Source organism: Pholis gunnellus (assembly GCF_910591455.1).
Source record: "Pholis gunnellus genome assembly, chromosome: 23".
Taxonomy (NCBI): Eukaryota; Metazoa; Chordata; class Actinopteri; order Perciformes; family Pholidae; genus Pholis; species Pholis gunnellus.
Genome location: NC_136550.1, coordinates 5024382 through 5039090, shown reverse-complemented (window position 1 = coordinate 5039090; position 14709 = coordinate 5024382). Strand labels below are relative to the sequence as shown.

The 14709-nt window shown below is 41.5% G+C and overlaps 1 protein-coding gene and 2 long non-coding RNA genes across 3 annotated transcripts; 1 reads left to right on the top strand and 2 right to left on the bottom strand.

Moving 5' to 3' along the window:
• Positions 1-510: 510 nt before the first annotated feature.
• LOC306715052 (E3 ubiquitin-protein ligase) lies at positions 511-2721 on the top strand. The gene is made up of 4 exons (XM_079185276.1): positions 511-655; positions 897-997; positions 1368-1541; positions 1987-2721. Exons 1-4 carry the CDS (start codon positions 571-573, stop codon positions 2440-2442), a joined length of 816 nt encoding a protein of 271 aa, XP_079041402.1. The 5' UTR covers positions 511-570; the 3' UTR covers positions 2443-2721.
• Positions 2722-4314: 1593 nt separating this feature from the next.
• LOC306715079 lies at positions 4315-7248 on the bottom strand. The gene is made up of 4 exons (XR_013767654.1): positions 7153-7248; positions 6839-6943; positions 6293-6487; positions 4315-5938 (listed from the first exon to the last, which is right to left on the bottom strand). It is a non-coding gene; the product is annotated as an uncharacterized lncRNA (long non-coding RNA).
• A 2302-nt stretch (positions 7249-9550) lies between these two features.
• LOC306714948 lies at positions 9551-14356 on the bottom strand. The gene is made up of 3 exons (XR_013767648.1): positions 14188-14356; positions 13652-13888; positions 9551-10641 (listed from the first exon to the last, which is right to left on the bottom strand). It is a non-coding gene; the product is annotated as an uncharacterized lncRNA (long non-coding RNA).
• Between the last annotated feature and the right edge of the window lie 353 nt (positions 14357-14709).

Here is a 14709-nt window from a genome sequence, read left to right as displayed (position 1 = left end):
AGTTTGTCTGCATCATTAAAGACTGAGCAGCATTTCCATTCTATAGCCTAAAAAAATATATATTTCAATGCAGTTCTTTATTCAGTTTTGCTCTCTGATGTTGATAACTGGGAATCACCTGATACTCCAGCAGGGTTTGGCATCTGCCCAAAGTAGTGCTTGTTTACCATCTGTTCCTCATTCTGCTTGTCTAAAGAAGCTGCTGTGAAAATGTTTATCAATTGATAGATTGATCAGAATAGGTACCCTATCAATATGGAACAATTATTTATTTTAAAAATGATAAATCATGTACAGAAAGGCCATAAACCAAAGGCTGTGCACAGTGTGCTTAAATAAAATAATGTCATAAGAATGGAATGCAAGTAATAGAAGGGGAATCCAGATCTGCCATCCTGCAGTCACGTGACTTCTTGTAACTGCCGTAAGGGGAAAAGTGAAAGAACAAAAAAAAAAAATCTTTGGTGGAGTCAGTGAATGTGACACAGCAGTCAGCCTCGTTCACCTCCTCTTACTGCGCAACCAGAGCAGCAGTTTGTCGACGGGGAGCGGAGGAGCTGAAACAAAAAAATGACTACTCAGGACGAGAAAAGATACGACCCCAAAGACACCACTCTGAAGTTTGTCAACAGACCAGATGATCTGGATCCACTACGTAAGCACCAATAAATAAATAAATTATGTTGTCGTATATGTGCAAGATCTTCTTGGTTTTGTGGTGCGTTTATTGGTTATCGTAATTAATCAACTTAACGAATTCCGCGTGTTACATTCTACTTTGTTTATATGTAAACATGCAAGATGTGAGGCTTTATTGTCTTAAACTTGTTTTCCTCCGCGTTGGATGAGACTGTAATGGTGAGTTCAATGTCTGCTCTTGTCGTTGTGCTCCTCAGCACCAGAGGAGGGAGACAAGTGTCTCCGAGCAGAGATGTCCTGCGGTCATGCCGTCACCCCGGAGTCTCTCACCGGGTGGTGCCGCAGCCTGCTGGATCAGGTACTTTCCTATCATCTCGTTGACAGAGCACAGAGGTGCGTTTTTACTCCATGTCCGAGGAGTTTTCAAACTGTCTTCTAAGAATGACATTTATTCTGCTACATTTCACCAGCAATAAAATAGAGCCCATTTTGACAACTTATTAAACTACTTCTTGACACATATTCCCTTCAAATTAACAGAGGAACACTGGCTTCCTCACATCACTTGAATGCAAACGTTTTTTTTCCTCAGTGTGTATGTGTGACCTTTGTCCAGGGTGGATGTTGTCGGCTTATTATACTGAATTACACCTTTCTTAAGTTTCACTCCCAGACAGTTTTTACCACATCTTCGACTGGCAATATAACATGTGTCCTTTAAATTTCAGGGCCAGTACATATTTAAGTGCCCTGCTTTAAGGGAAGGCACCCTCCAGAAGTGTGAAGCAAAGTGGTCTTATCAAGAAGTGCGCAGACTGGCAGTGCTGACCCCCGAAGAGATGCAGTACTTTGAGGAGAACATTGCACGTCTGGCTGCCACAGAGTACTGTGAATATCAAACAGTGAGTGTCCACCGTCTGCAAATTACAGACTGATTTACTTATGAGTTCAGCACAGATTGTTTGTTTCTACATCCAGCAATCATGCAGGTAACAGAAACAATTCCACAGAAGAGTTTGAGAAGTTTGATGCCACAGTCATACGAGCACATTTAAACCAGATACCTGTCTTGTAAAAAAATCACCATGTTAAAATGTTTACTCTTCATTGTTCGTTAGGATTGAACAAAATAGATAAAACATTTAAATTGGTGAGGTTTACAGGTGCAGGAAGGCAGATTTTGTTAAAGTTGGTCAGAGCCACGGTAGCTGTTTCCCCCTGCTTCCAGTCTTCATGCTAAGCTAAGCTAAAGGGGTGTTGTCTCAAGTATCAATCTTCTCATCTAACTCTAAAGCAAATAAGTGAATTCCACTTTTCCATTACTGTCTCTCACACCCTTTCCCACAGTGTCCTGGGTGTAAAACCTATGTGGAGAGAGAGGACCCGAGTAACCTCAACGTGCAGTGCACAGTCTGCACATCAGACAAGCAGAAAGTTTACAATTTCTGCTGGCAGTGTCTGAAGGAATGGAAGGGTGCAGCTCCGCGCTCTGACCGCTGCGACAACGACGGCTGCGTCAACCACAACCTCGAGCTCCTCAAAAACTGCAAGACCACCGACCTCACTCAGGTGGAGGGGGTCGACGCGTGCCCCTCCATCCGGGCCTGTCCCACCTGCGGTCAGAGGGTGGAGCACGACAAAACGGGCTGCAAGAACATCATCTGTCCTCGCTGCCAGATTGAGTTCTGCTTCGTGTGTCTGAAGCTCACTCCAGAGTGCCTGAAGACGAGCTCCTACTTCATCGCCTGCAGTGATGGCGTAGCTCCGAGACAAACCTCCATTCCTGTGTGGCGCAGAAACTAAGAGCGAATGTGCACACGGTCACTGCTCATGATGTGGCTTACTGCCTTCTTCTGTCACACTATGCTGTTCTTCCATGTTGGATTTTATTCTAAGATTCTATTTGCAACTGAAGCTCAAAGTCCAGATTTAGCTTATTTGTTCAATAACATTGTGTGTATTAAACATATCTACTGTATTTCTCGTATTTCTCTGCTTGTTTGTGACGCTGCCACTGAAAGTTTGCATTGATCTCTGTTCATGGTTCATCATTGACAACTGCATCAATTAATAAAGTTTACCCTTTAAATAATGTAGAGCGTCTATTTGATGTCAAACAGGTGGATGCATGTGGATACATTTCCTCTATGTTGTACAAAGTTAAACAGCAGCTTAATAGTAACTTGATCATCACCGCCCAAAGCAATTATTAGAAAATAGAATGGAAAGGACTCAGTGGCTGGAAGGTAGAGGAAACGTTTGTGATGGAGAAGATTACACAATTCGAACCAAAATGGGAAAAATGGCAGATCCGAAAGAAACACCAAAAGCAAAAGTGTAAGTGGATATAAGATCATGACTGGACAGATTATTTGAATTTCACCCTGTTTTAATGTTTTAGGTTTTTAGGTTTAACAGATTTTAAAAAGTCAAATTACCAGTATTTTTAGTGGCAATTTACAGTAAACTACTGGCTATACTTAGTTCCATTACTTGTTAAGTTTATATTGTGATTCTACAACAGCATACTGCTCCATCACAGTAACATGATGGGCATTTAACTTTAACATCACACGAGGAACAAGAGCTTCTCCTGTCTCGTCCTCGTCATCTGAATGTGGACAAGGAGAAAGTTTACCATCAACCACGACCATGAGCTTCTCAAGAACTCCCTCTGGTGGAGGGGGTCTCGATCTGGGCCTGTCCCACCCGTGGTCATAGGGTAACAACATCATCTCAGACCCCAAGATCACAAAAGTAAATTACTTAATTTGCAAACGGTAAAATGTTGAGATAACTGAAAACTTTTCTTGGCTTATTTGTCAATTGTGTCCTGTGCAAACATAAAAGAAGAATAGCAATGCTAGACATGACATTGATGGCAATATTATGGCACTGGAGTCCTGAGGAGCTTGGTGGTGAGGTTGAGGAGGAGCCTTTTTCACAGAGGACATTTTCACTCCTCACATTAGGAAAATCACAGGCGTGACTGATTAAATGAACGATGGCTGAATTCCATTTAGCTGCTCTGATTTCAGGATCCTGTATTGTGCATGCTGGCTCTCTCTCACTGGGACACTTGAACAGAACAGAGCCATTGATAGTGTCATTAGTGACACCAAGTGCCTGTTGAACCGTTGCAAGTCCAACAAATAAGAGAACAGAATATTACATGAAGAGAGAAACTGTAGTCATTACAGGAAAATAAAACTCACACTGACTTTAACCACTGCAGAGTGCACATCTAACATTGTGCTGCTGCATGCAAACACATGGGACTGAAACAGTGAGGTGCTGTGTCAGTGCTTCAGCCCCACTCTTGAAGCTGCTGCTTTTCCTCCCTGCACTACAGCTGACACATTTACAATGTCTGGTATCTTACCTGGATTACTCACCTGTGTCCACTCAAGGTGAACGGTCTGCTGTGGAGCACAAAGCTGTTTCTACTTCCTGACTGTTCCATGTTTGAGAAGCAGAGGGGGGTGTTGTGTGTCACACTATATGTTCATTAAAAGACAAAGATGTTGACCCTCACTGAACCGGTAAAACATATCTTCAAGTTCTAACACTATTATCATGTAACAGGCTTTAACTGTGTTAATTCGTAATATAATACTGTGTGAATGTATTTTGAAATCAATGCAGGTGAGGCGATTAGACATTTAAAGCGTTTATTATCAGTAACTGGAAGGCAAAGCAAACTGGATCATTGCAAATAATTTGTGTAAACTGGTTAATAGTTTGTAGCCATGTCAGTTGGTTACACATCAATTAATACAACAATAATAGAAAAATAAAAACTTTAACAACTTTTTGCTGACGTTGAGAATATTTAGCGGTCCATCTGTGTGGCTTCTTTTGGTGTCTGGTAGGATGTCCTCAGTATTAATCCTTGTGGAGACGACTCTGCTGCTGCTGGTTGAGGAAGTGGAGGTGTCTCTGATTTCGAATTATAAAATAGCTATAACTTTGGGATTCGGAAGGCGCACCACTGATTATTTTGTTTGAACCCGATCAAAAGCTGGTCCAAGGTTCAAGGCACATCCATCTACTTTCTCTGTACATCAAACAGCAGACACTATTACAGGAGATTAGGTTTCTATTTACACCAAAATCACAGCAGAGTAGTTCTTACATTACAGTCATTTAGCAGACACTTTCATCCAAAGCGACTTACAATAAGTGTATTCAACATAGGTATTCAAGAGAAATACTAGTCAGCAGAAGTCATAAGTGCATCTCCATTTTTCAAACAAGCATCTAAGAGCATAAACCAGAGCAAACGTACAGTGCAGAAACAAACGAATGCAATAAGTGCAACAAGCTAGTATGAATACAATAAATGCTAAGTAAGTGCTAAGTGGAAGGCTCAGGGTAGCACTTCTTGAAGAGGTGAGTTTTCAGCCTGCGCTGAAAGATGGGCAGCGACTCCGCTGTCCTGACATCAGTGGGGAGTTCATTCCACCACTGTGGGGCCAGGACAGAAAACAGCCGTGACCGGGTCGATCGGCTGCAGGGACCTCTGAGCGACGGGGCAACCAATTGCCCCAAAGCAGCAGAGCGAAGTGGTCGGGCGGGGTGTAGGGCTTGACCATGGCCTGGAGATAGGAAGGAGCTGTTCCTTTCACTGGCCTGTAGGCTAGCACCAGAGTCTTAAACTGGATGCGAGCTCTTACAGGTAGCCAGTGTAGAGAGCGGAGAAGGGAAGTTGTGTGGGAGAACTTGGGGCGCTCGAACACCAGACGAGCTGCAGCTTTCTGGACAAGCTCCAGCGGTCTGATGGCCGACACCGGAGCTCCGGCAAGTAGAGAGTTGCAGTAGTCAAGGCGGGAGATGACAAGAGCCTGGATTAGCACCTGCTCCGTCTCCTCAGTGAGGAAGGGGCAAATCCTCCTGATGTTGTAGAGCAGGAATCTGCAGGAGCGTGTAACCGATGAGATGTTGGCTGAGAACGACAGTTGGTCATCCAGGGTCACACCCAGGTTCCTCGCAGTCCGAGTTAGCGTCACCACGGTATCGTCATGGTGATGGACACAGTTTCTTGAGCAAACTGTTAAAAGTGCAGCTATGATGCATTATTTCAATCCACAGTATGTTTAAAAAAATAAGAGCTTTTCCATACTTCTGTTTTTGCCCCCCTTGTCACCCATTCCACCATCTCCCTTCTCTGGATCACATCCTCCCCCAGCCATCCTTAAAACCATGAGAATGACTGACATGTGTTGGATTCCATATGCAGACAGCAGAGAGGAGTCATCGTTCAGCAGTTTGTCTATAAAGATCAGTCGCAGGTGTTTTGCTGCAACACACACACACACACACACACACACACACACACACACACACACACACACACACACACACACACACACACACACACACACACACGTTGCTGACAACTTCTCCAAAACAAATCAACATCTATAATATACTGTACATCTTGAACAGTCATCTCAATTCGCTCTTATTGAACCTGCTGCAGTAAGGCTACATGGCAAGAATCGCTGATTCGCACAGAATTTGGGTTTAATAGATTTACCAACATAATTGTATTGTTAACCGATTGGTTTAAGCTTCATAACCTGTAAATGAAAGTGATTATTTACATGTGTAGGCTCTAATAGGTCGTGTGTATAATCCAAAATTACTCTACCTGATATTTCAGAGTAATCCCGACGTCTCTCTTTTATCTTCTTTCTCAGCTGCAGCACTGTGATGCTCTTAAACTGCTCCACAGTGTCACACAGGTCGATCATCATCTTCTCTCCTCTTAAACCATAAACGATGACGCTCACAACCATGTCTGTGGAGTTCGTATATGAGTTTCGGCCACGCTGCTGTTCACTTGCTGCTGATTAAAACACAGCGTGTGGTTGTGTTAAAAAATACTTTCACTTTCATTCTTAAATGTAAAGAAATATATTTGTAGCACCCCAACACTATTACATTACATTACAGTCATTTAGCAGACGCTTTTATCCAAAGCGACTTACAATTCAGATTCTATTACATTTCTAAACCATAGACACAGCTATGGGAGCAATTCTCTGCTCTATAGAGAGTTAAATTATACGTTAAACTGGAATGATGGATTCGGTATCCTACAGTAGCTGTACCACGAGGGTTTATCTGATTTGGGTGAGATTTATATTACCCTCTCAATAAACAAAGACACTGTCAAACTTAACAATAGACATACAAACTTAGACCGGTCTTGATCACAAACTGTAGCATCCCCGGCTGAATAATTGTCTGGAGTCTTTAACTGACGGTCCATACATCTTTATTGAACACACCGTAAGAACTATGAGGAAAAATAAATAAAGACAAAAGTTATTGAACACCGTTTAGGATCTTCCCTATAACATGCTACATTTAAACACGCGACGTTGCCTTCGAGCAGAAACAGCAGTTTGTTAGCTTGAGCTCTTTCATTAATGACACAAAAACAGAAAAAAAACGTAGCAATCTAAAACAATATTTTCCAAAGAACGAGCTTGAACGGGTACTAACCTTGTGCCCGTATAGGCCAGGTGCTAAACTAACAAAACCGTAACCGTCTTCCTTGTTTTTATTACTTGTTCCCGTCCCTTTAGCGACTTTTCCGCTTCTTACTACCTACTTCCGGTTTGTACCTTCAAAATAGAAGCGCAACAGGAAATGCACCGACTGCAGTGACAAAACGTCCAAAACAAAAGACATAAAAAAGGAACACTATTAAAATACTCTCCACTCTCAGAGGTCCTTTACACTGACAACTTTTCTTGAGATGAAAAGGAAATACAAGTTTACCGACTGCTTTTTAGAATGTTCAAATAATATTGACCCTTTTGGGGGACAAGTAACAAAACAATAACACACTACAGCAGACTCAGTGTATAACAGAATACTTAACTTTAAACACACATGGGTCCACACACTCACATTAAAATAAGAAAGTTGCAGGCCTGTGTAGCTCGGGTGCGGTGCTGCCTCCCGAATCCTTATCCTCAGCAGAGCAGAAATACAGAAAGTCTAAACTCACAGTTCAGTGTCAGTCTTAAAGGAAAACAGTTTGTGGTCCAAAAGATGAAACACGTTGACAGCGGAGGTGAAGTCCTTGTCAGAAACACACTAACAGTCCTTTCCGGTCAGCAATGGCTCCTCTAGTCTAGCGACTCATCAGCTTTAACTTTACACAGACACACTTGCACTGACTGCAGTGACAAAACGTCCAAAACAAAAGACATAAAAAAGGAACACTATTAAAATACTCTACACTCTCAGAGGTCCTTTATCGAGGGAAAATTGTTAATAAGTTCTTATGTGTATTGCTTCTTCTGATTCTACTCCGATCGATGAACATGTGTTTTCTATCTAGATTGAACTTTGGCCTGCAGGCAACTGAGAAGGGGTTCCTGTGTCTTCTGGGAACCAATGTGGGGGGGCAGCTTCTCATATGTGGGGTAACTTATGGGAAACAGATGGGTCATTCGATCTTAAGGTAAACATCCCTCAGACACCAGGAGACTGACTGACTGGAGTTTGATTGACAGGCAGCTTCCTGCTGCAGTAAAACACGTCCCTCAGATGTGCTTAAATGGGAAGGTCCTTTGTGGAGAATTCAGAGTCTCTGTCCGTTCTTCGGGGTGAACAGACGCTTTCAAATTGCTTCAGCTGATAGCAAACCTATGACTTTGTGCTTAATCTTGCGTTGATATTCTGTGTTTTGATGTGGTTTATTCTGGTAAATTGTAGTGCACATTTGAGCTGTTTGAGCTCGTTAGATCAATTTCATTTTGTTTTATTTGTTTGTATGCTTTTATAATTTTTCTATATCTTTATCTTGTAATAAATACTTAAAAGACAGAAAGCTTAAAGATACTTTTTTGATTTCTCATCAAGGAAATACTTTAATTTCCACCACAAACTTGGCGACGAGGATGGGATTGGACGCGTGATCTGGACTCTGTTGGATGGACAGAAGGCCATATGATAAATGATGAGTCCTCCCCGAGGGTGAGAAGCTTTCCGTCCAGCGGAGCCTGGATTGCCGATCCAGTCCAGTTGAAAAAAAAAAAAAATCAACAGAAAACACGCGGTGAGAAATCGAAATTATTTTAAAGCAGACAGAGTCATAGGGTTAAAGGGTTAATAGGCCTATCTCACTAACTCATTCATTTGAGAGTTGTCGACAGACGTGTCGTGGTTTTTCTGTGGTATTTATTCTCGAGTTGTATGCATCCGGTAATTCTCTGAAATTATTGGTGCACCTCCCGTTTAGTGCAGTAGACAGATAACTAGAGAAAGAAGCAACGGTCACTGACGCGACATTTGTCATTCATGTGTTATTTTTTGCAAGTTTGTATGCATCTGGTGTTTCCTGAAAACTCACTGACGCACACTTCGAAATAGGACAGAATAGACCAGAGCAGCGGTCAGAATCACTGACGTGACATTAGTCTTTCATGTGTATTCGTTTACAAGTTTGCATGCATCTGGTGTTTCCTGAAAACTCACTGACGCACACTTCAGAATAAGACAGAAGAGAATGGGCAGCGGTCAGAGTAAAGGTGAGAATGATGCAAACCATGATACCAATATCCTACCACCCTTGTGTAAATTTATGTCAGAACGTTATCCTGGCAGTCTAAATCAAATACAAAAATGGGTTGATTTGGGGTTTCCTTCAAATGGAAGTTTAAGTGAGAATCAATTAACGCAGTTGAAGGAGCAACTGAGGGAGTTGGAGAGAAAATGTGCAGCACAGCATGCGACCCTGTCTGTTAGGAATCAGAAAAAGAATGTGATGTTTAGTGTCAGCCGTTGTATTCATTTCCATGCATTGGGGGGATTCCAGATAGGAATGAGTGACTGTAGTAATGACATTATTGGTGTTTCTAGTGAATCTAGAGACCTCGCATTACCGGAACAAGTTTATTTAGTTTGTGGCAACATCGCATTCAGCTGTGTACCAGAAATAGGGAAACTTCACAAAAGGTCAGTTACCGGGATATGCCGGTAGATATACCCTTAATCAGACAAGCTGACTCTAAGGAACTCGCAATAAAACAATAACACACTACAGCAGACTCAGTGTGTAACAGAATACTTAACTTTAAACACACACTCACATTAAAATAAGAAAGTTGCAGGCCTGTGTAGCTCGGGTGCGGTGCGGTGCTGCCTCCCGCCAACAGCTTTAACTTTACACAGACACACTTGCACTGACTGCAGTGACAAAACATCCAAAACAAAAGACATAAAAAAGGAACACTATTAAAATACTCTACACTCTCAGAGGTCCTTTACACTGACAACTTTTTTTGAGATGAAAAGGAAATACAAGTTTACCGACTGCTTTTTAGAATGTTCAAATAATATTGACCCTTTTGGGGGACAAGCAATAAAACAATAACACACTACAGCAGACTCAGTGTATAACAGAATACTTAACTTTAAACACACACTCACATTAATATAAGAAAGTTGCAGGCCTGTGCAGCTCGGGTGCGGTGCTGCCTCCCGAATCCTTATCCTCAGTGTGTTGCTGTAGAATTACAGTAACAAGTGTAAAAGTAACTCTGTAGCCAGTTATTTACTGTAAATGTACACATCAAATAATACTGCATCGCTTAAAGTTCTCATTTACATAATGCAAAACGTCTATTTCATGTCTGACACAAACAGGTGCACATATGTGAACACATTTCTTAAGTTAAACAGTAAAATAGTATGTTATGTATAGCTGTGTCTCTGAAGTGCAGCTCTGGTGTGTTATCAAAATGTGTCCCAGTAGAGAACAGAAGTATCCAGAGTAGGTTTAAAAATGAAGCACAGTTTCCATACTTCGGTTTTTGCCCCCTTTGTCACCCATTCCACCACCAGCTTCCTTCTCAGGTTCCCCCCCCCCCATATGCCTTATAACCAGGTGAATGGTTGACTCGTTCTCGATTCCGTATGCAAACAGGGTACGACCGTCTTCCAGCCATCTGCCTGCAAAGATCAGTCGCTGTTCGTCTGCTACAACAAACACACACACACACACAGACACACACACACACACAGGGAGTCAAAGCCGGGCACTGACAACATTTCTTCAAAATAAATCAACACAGATGTCATTTAGCCTATAATACTTCAAACGTTATTTTAATTCTTCCTTCTTGGACCTGCTGCTGTTAGACCACATGGCTCTATATTGGCAACAGTTGAATGAGAAAACAACTCGCTGACTCGAATGGAATTTGGGTTTAAAGGAACAGTCTGTAATATTTAGTGATATCGAGGTGAGTTGCAGATTGGAAGCAACATAAGTTATTTTTAGTTATTTATATTTTAATCATAACTAAATATTGTTTCTAAAACAGCAACAGTAATGTTTAAAACAGCAAAGTCACTTCATAAACTCATTAATATCTCACTGGAAACTAGTCTAAAATGACAATAAAATCAATATTATTCCTGAGTGAAGTTCATAAAGAATGAAGAACACAGACATCAGTAGTATCAGTCATTCCTCCTGTCCTCTGTCCTCCTGCTGCTTTGTCTCAGCCAGCAGAGAAGTTTACAAGAACAAACTAAGATGAACAGACTAAACACAGAGAGCTTTGGTTTCAGCTTGTTTGTGTAAACATAGCGGTGGTGGATGTGAGACTGCAGAGAGAGCAGGTTTAGCTTTGGGGCTTATCAATACTCCGGTCTTTAATAATTTAGCACTGGGGCCCGTTTAAGACAGAGTTTTGGTAGCCGCCGACAGACAACGTAAAAACGCTAAAGGCTATCGCTTAGTGGTGTAACGTGATCCGTTCGGATCACCCCTCACGGTTCGGATCACCCCTCACGGTTCGGATCACCCCTCACGGTTCGGATCACTCGTGAACCGTGGATCAATTGAGTATTTCTTTTTTTTCTTTTTTTTTTACAGTGTAATCATCATAGTGCATAATACAGTTTTACTGCTGCTGTTCCTTTTCAAGTAACAAGACCCTGAATATCAATGCAGAGTGTCAGTGAACAGATATAAAGCAGTAGTGTGTTCACGTGAACGGAGCAGGTTAGAAGCATTTAACGGTGAAAGTCATGGCGAGCGGAGGAACTTCAGAAGCTCCCAGCGTCACTTAAGTTGCAAGTTTGGGATCATTTTGTCTTCCCTGTAACTTATAATGACGGATAGGGGTGGTGGACAAAAGCGTTACGGTATGTAGGCGTTGTTTAAAGAGAAAGACATACGACAACCGCAAGATATCGGCATGTCCACACATATGAAGAGACACCATGCCAGTATCTCAGGGACGGGGGACACTCCATTGTGGAAAACAAAGGATTTCAAAATCTGGTTAAAATGCTTAAGCCACTACGAAATGCACTCACACACCCACTTCAGTGTGAAGCTTGTTCCTCTATGAAAAGGAAAAGACTGATGGTTCACTTCACCACGGCGGAGTGGAGAGTCATAGTCAAGTACCTCAATCAACATACCTCATGTTGAACTTAAACTTAACAGAATTGAATATTCTTGAATGTTTTATTTTTATTTATTTATTTCATTTTATTTCAAATTGGACATCTTCAATATTTTTGTTTTTATGTAAGACTATAGCCCAAAGTTCTTTTCTTTAAGTGTTCCTGAAGTTCTTTAATTAATAAGTGGAAGGCAAAGTTATATTTGTCTTCTCCCCTTTTCTTCATTGATCCGAAAATTATCCGAACCGTGACTCATGAACCGTGATCCGAACCGAACCGTGAGGTTTGTGATCCGGTGCACCCCTACGCTAGAACCAGTGCTCTGTTTGTCCCTTCTGGGTTGCTGTAGAAACATGGCGGTGCAAGATAACGTACTCAGTGGAAGAAGACCCGCTCCCGAAAGAGATATAATTGGAACGATTCTAAGATTCAGGTCGTTACACATTAGTAAAAACATAGTTATGAATACTATATTCTATTTCTGCCAATAAATCCCCCTAAATGTTACACACTGTTCCTTTAATAGATAACAACTTAAAGGATACATTTGAAGATTTTAAACTTTATCTCGACCTATTTGAGTAATTTATACAGTTTGTAATACGCCTGCAGTTGTGACTGATGTTCTGTGACGCAGCTTTAAAATCTGTTCTGCTGCATATCAGTGACCTGACGTACTTGGTATGAAGAGTGAAACTTCAATTTATGGGGCGCAATCCCGCTCGAAACCTTCCTTTTTCTCGTCGCTTGTGTTACATTTCCGACTGAGGAAACTGCATCCCATAATATGAGTGGAGAGGATGTTATGGAGGAGGATTTTTACTGTGTAGATTTTACAGTGTTTTGGGTGACTAGGATTTACAGCCGTGTTCAGGTGGAGAGAGGCCGCTCGAGGCTGCAGCGACCCTCCAGAATCTGAGCTGACCACAAACTGGTGGTGTCTTTGCTCAAATTGTCCTCCAACGCCAACAGAAACTGCATCGTTCTGTTAATGAAAGTCAGCGTGGGAAGTTTCTGATGTTTGCAACCCAGTGTTGGCTATGGATATAGGTTCGCATTTCTTGCTATCTCCGGCATGTGCACATCTTGTTTTTTATACTGATGTCCATTTACGTGCTCTGTGTCTATCAAATCAATAAATCATAAATAATAAATAAATGTGTTTTACGCGATGAGTTAATGATGGAGTTAAGCCTGCTTTAGTTCAAAGTAAGAGAGAAACTCAAATTCAGAAGGTATCCGGTTGTATTTTTCAGTTTCGTTATAAGAATATTTCCTTCTTTGACATTTTGAGAGTTTATTTGTTCATTTATCAGTCGTAGCGGACTCACTGCTCGCGCAATGCATCCAACATGTTGGCTCTAAATACAGCACGCACTGGGGAATGTCTTCAGTGGACTACATTTACCATCAGCACTGATTGGACATTACATCAAACGATGGTGAATTCTCCTTTTAATGTTAACAGTATGATTAATGCATCAGCCTTTAGTCTAACCTGTAGACCTCAGTGTATAGTTAAATCATGAATGTGTGTAGGTGCTGAACCAAAGTGATTCTAACCAACCTGGGAATCCCGTTTTATCATAGATCTTGGACTTCAGATGCTCCAGCAGGTAGCTCTTAAACTCATCTTCATCCGGACAGAATGTATAGGTACGCCCAGTTATTTCTTTAATAAAGAGCTTTTTTGTGAGGTGCTGATTCAATATCTGAATGGTTGACTCGTGCTGGATTCCACAGTCAGAGAGTTTAGCAGCATCTTCCAGCAGCCACGATTTGAAGATCAGTTCCTGTGAAAAATCTACATCTCACACACACACACACACACACACACACACACACACACACACACACACACACACACACACACACACACACACACAGAGAGAGAGAGTCAAAGCCAGGCACTGACAACATTTCTCCACAATAAATCAACAAAGATGTCATGTCATAATTCTCAGGAAGTAATTTCGATCCACCCTTCAGTGACCTGCTGCAGTCTTACTACATTAGCCTGTAGTCTAGACCTAAGTGACAAGTGACTGTTTCAATGGTGAACGTGCAGCAGGTCGCGTGTTTTCCAAAGTGATTCTGTTCTACCTCGTGTCGTTTTCTCCCGTATCTTCGTCTTCAGCTGCTGCACCGTGTAGCTCTCAAACTCCGAGTCACACAGCTGGATCTCTGTGATCTCCCCACCTGAGTCTTTAATGAAGAGCTTCACAACCATTTCTGTGGTTTTCGTCTGAGCTGCTCCCGTGATCTTAACTTGTTGGAGATTAGCCTACAACAAGGAAACAACTGAGCTAAAGAATACTTTCACTTTCACCTTTAAAATTAAAGTGATATACACCAGCCTTAACCTGGAAACATATCGTATAAACCTCACATACAGCACTGATTATTATTTACTCACACCTTTCAGCATGTTTTTAAATGTCTTTGATTGTATTCATGTAAAGGGAAACTTTAATTGAAGTGTGAATTTACAGTAAAATGCTAGAATGCCAGAACTATTTTGAACTGTGATCTTTGAAATATGCTATGAATGCAACGCAGTAGCCAGTATGTTACAATTGAAATATACTAAAATAATAAATTTGACTTGACATATATATCGGTTAA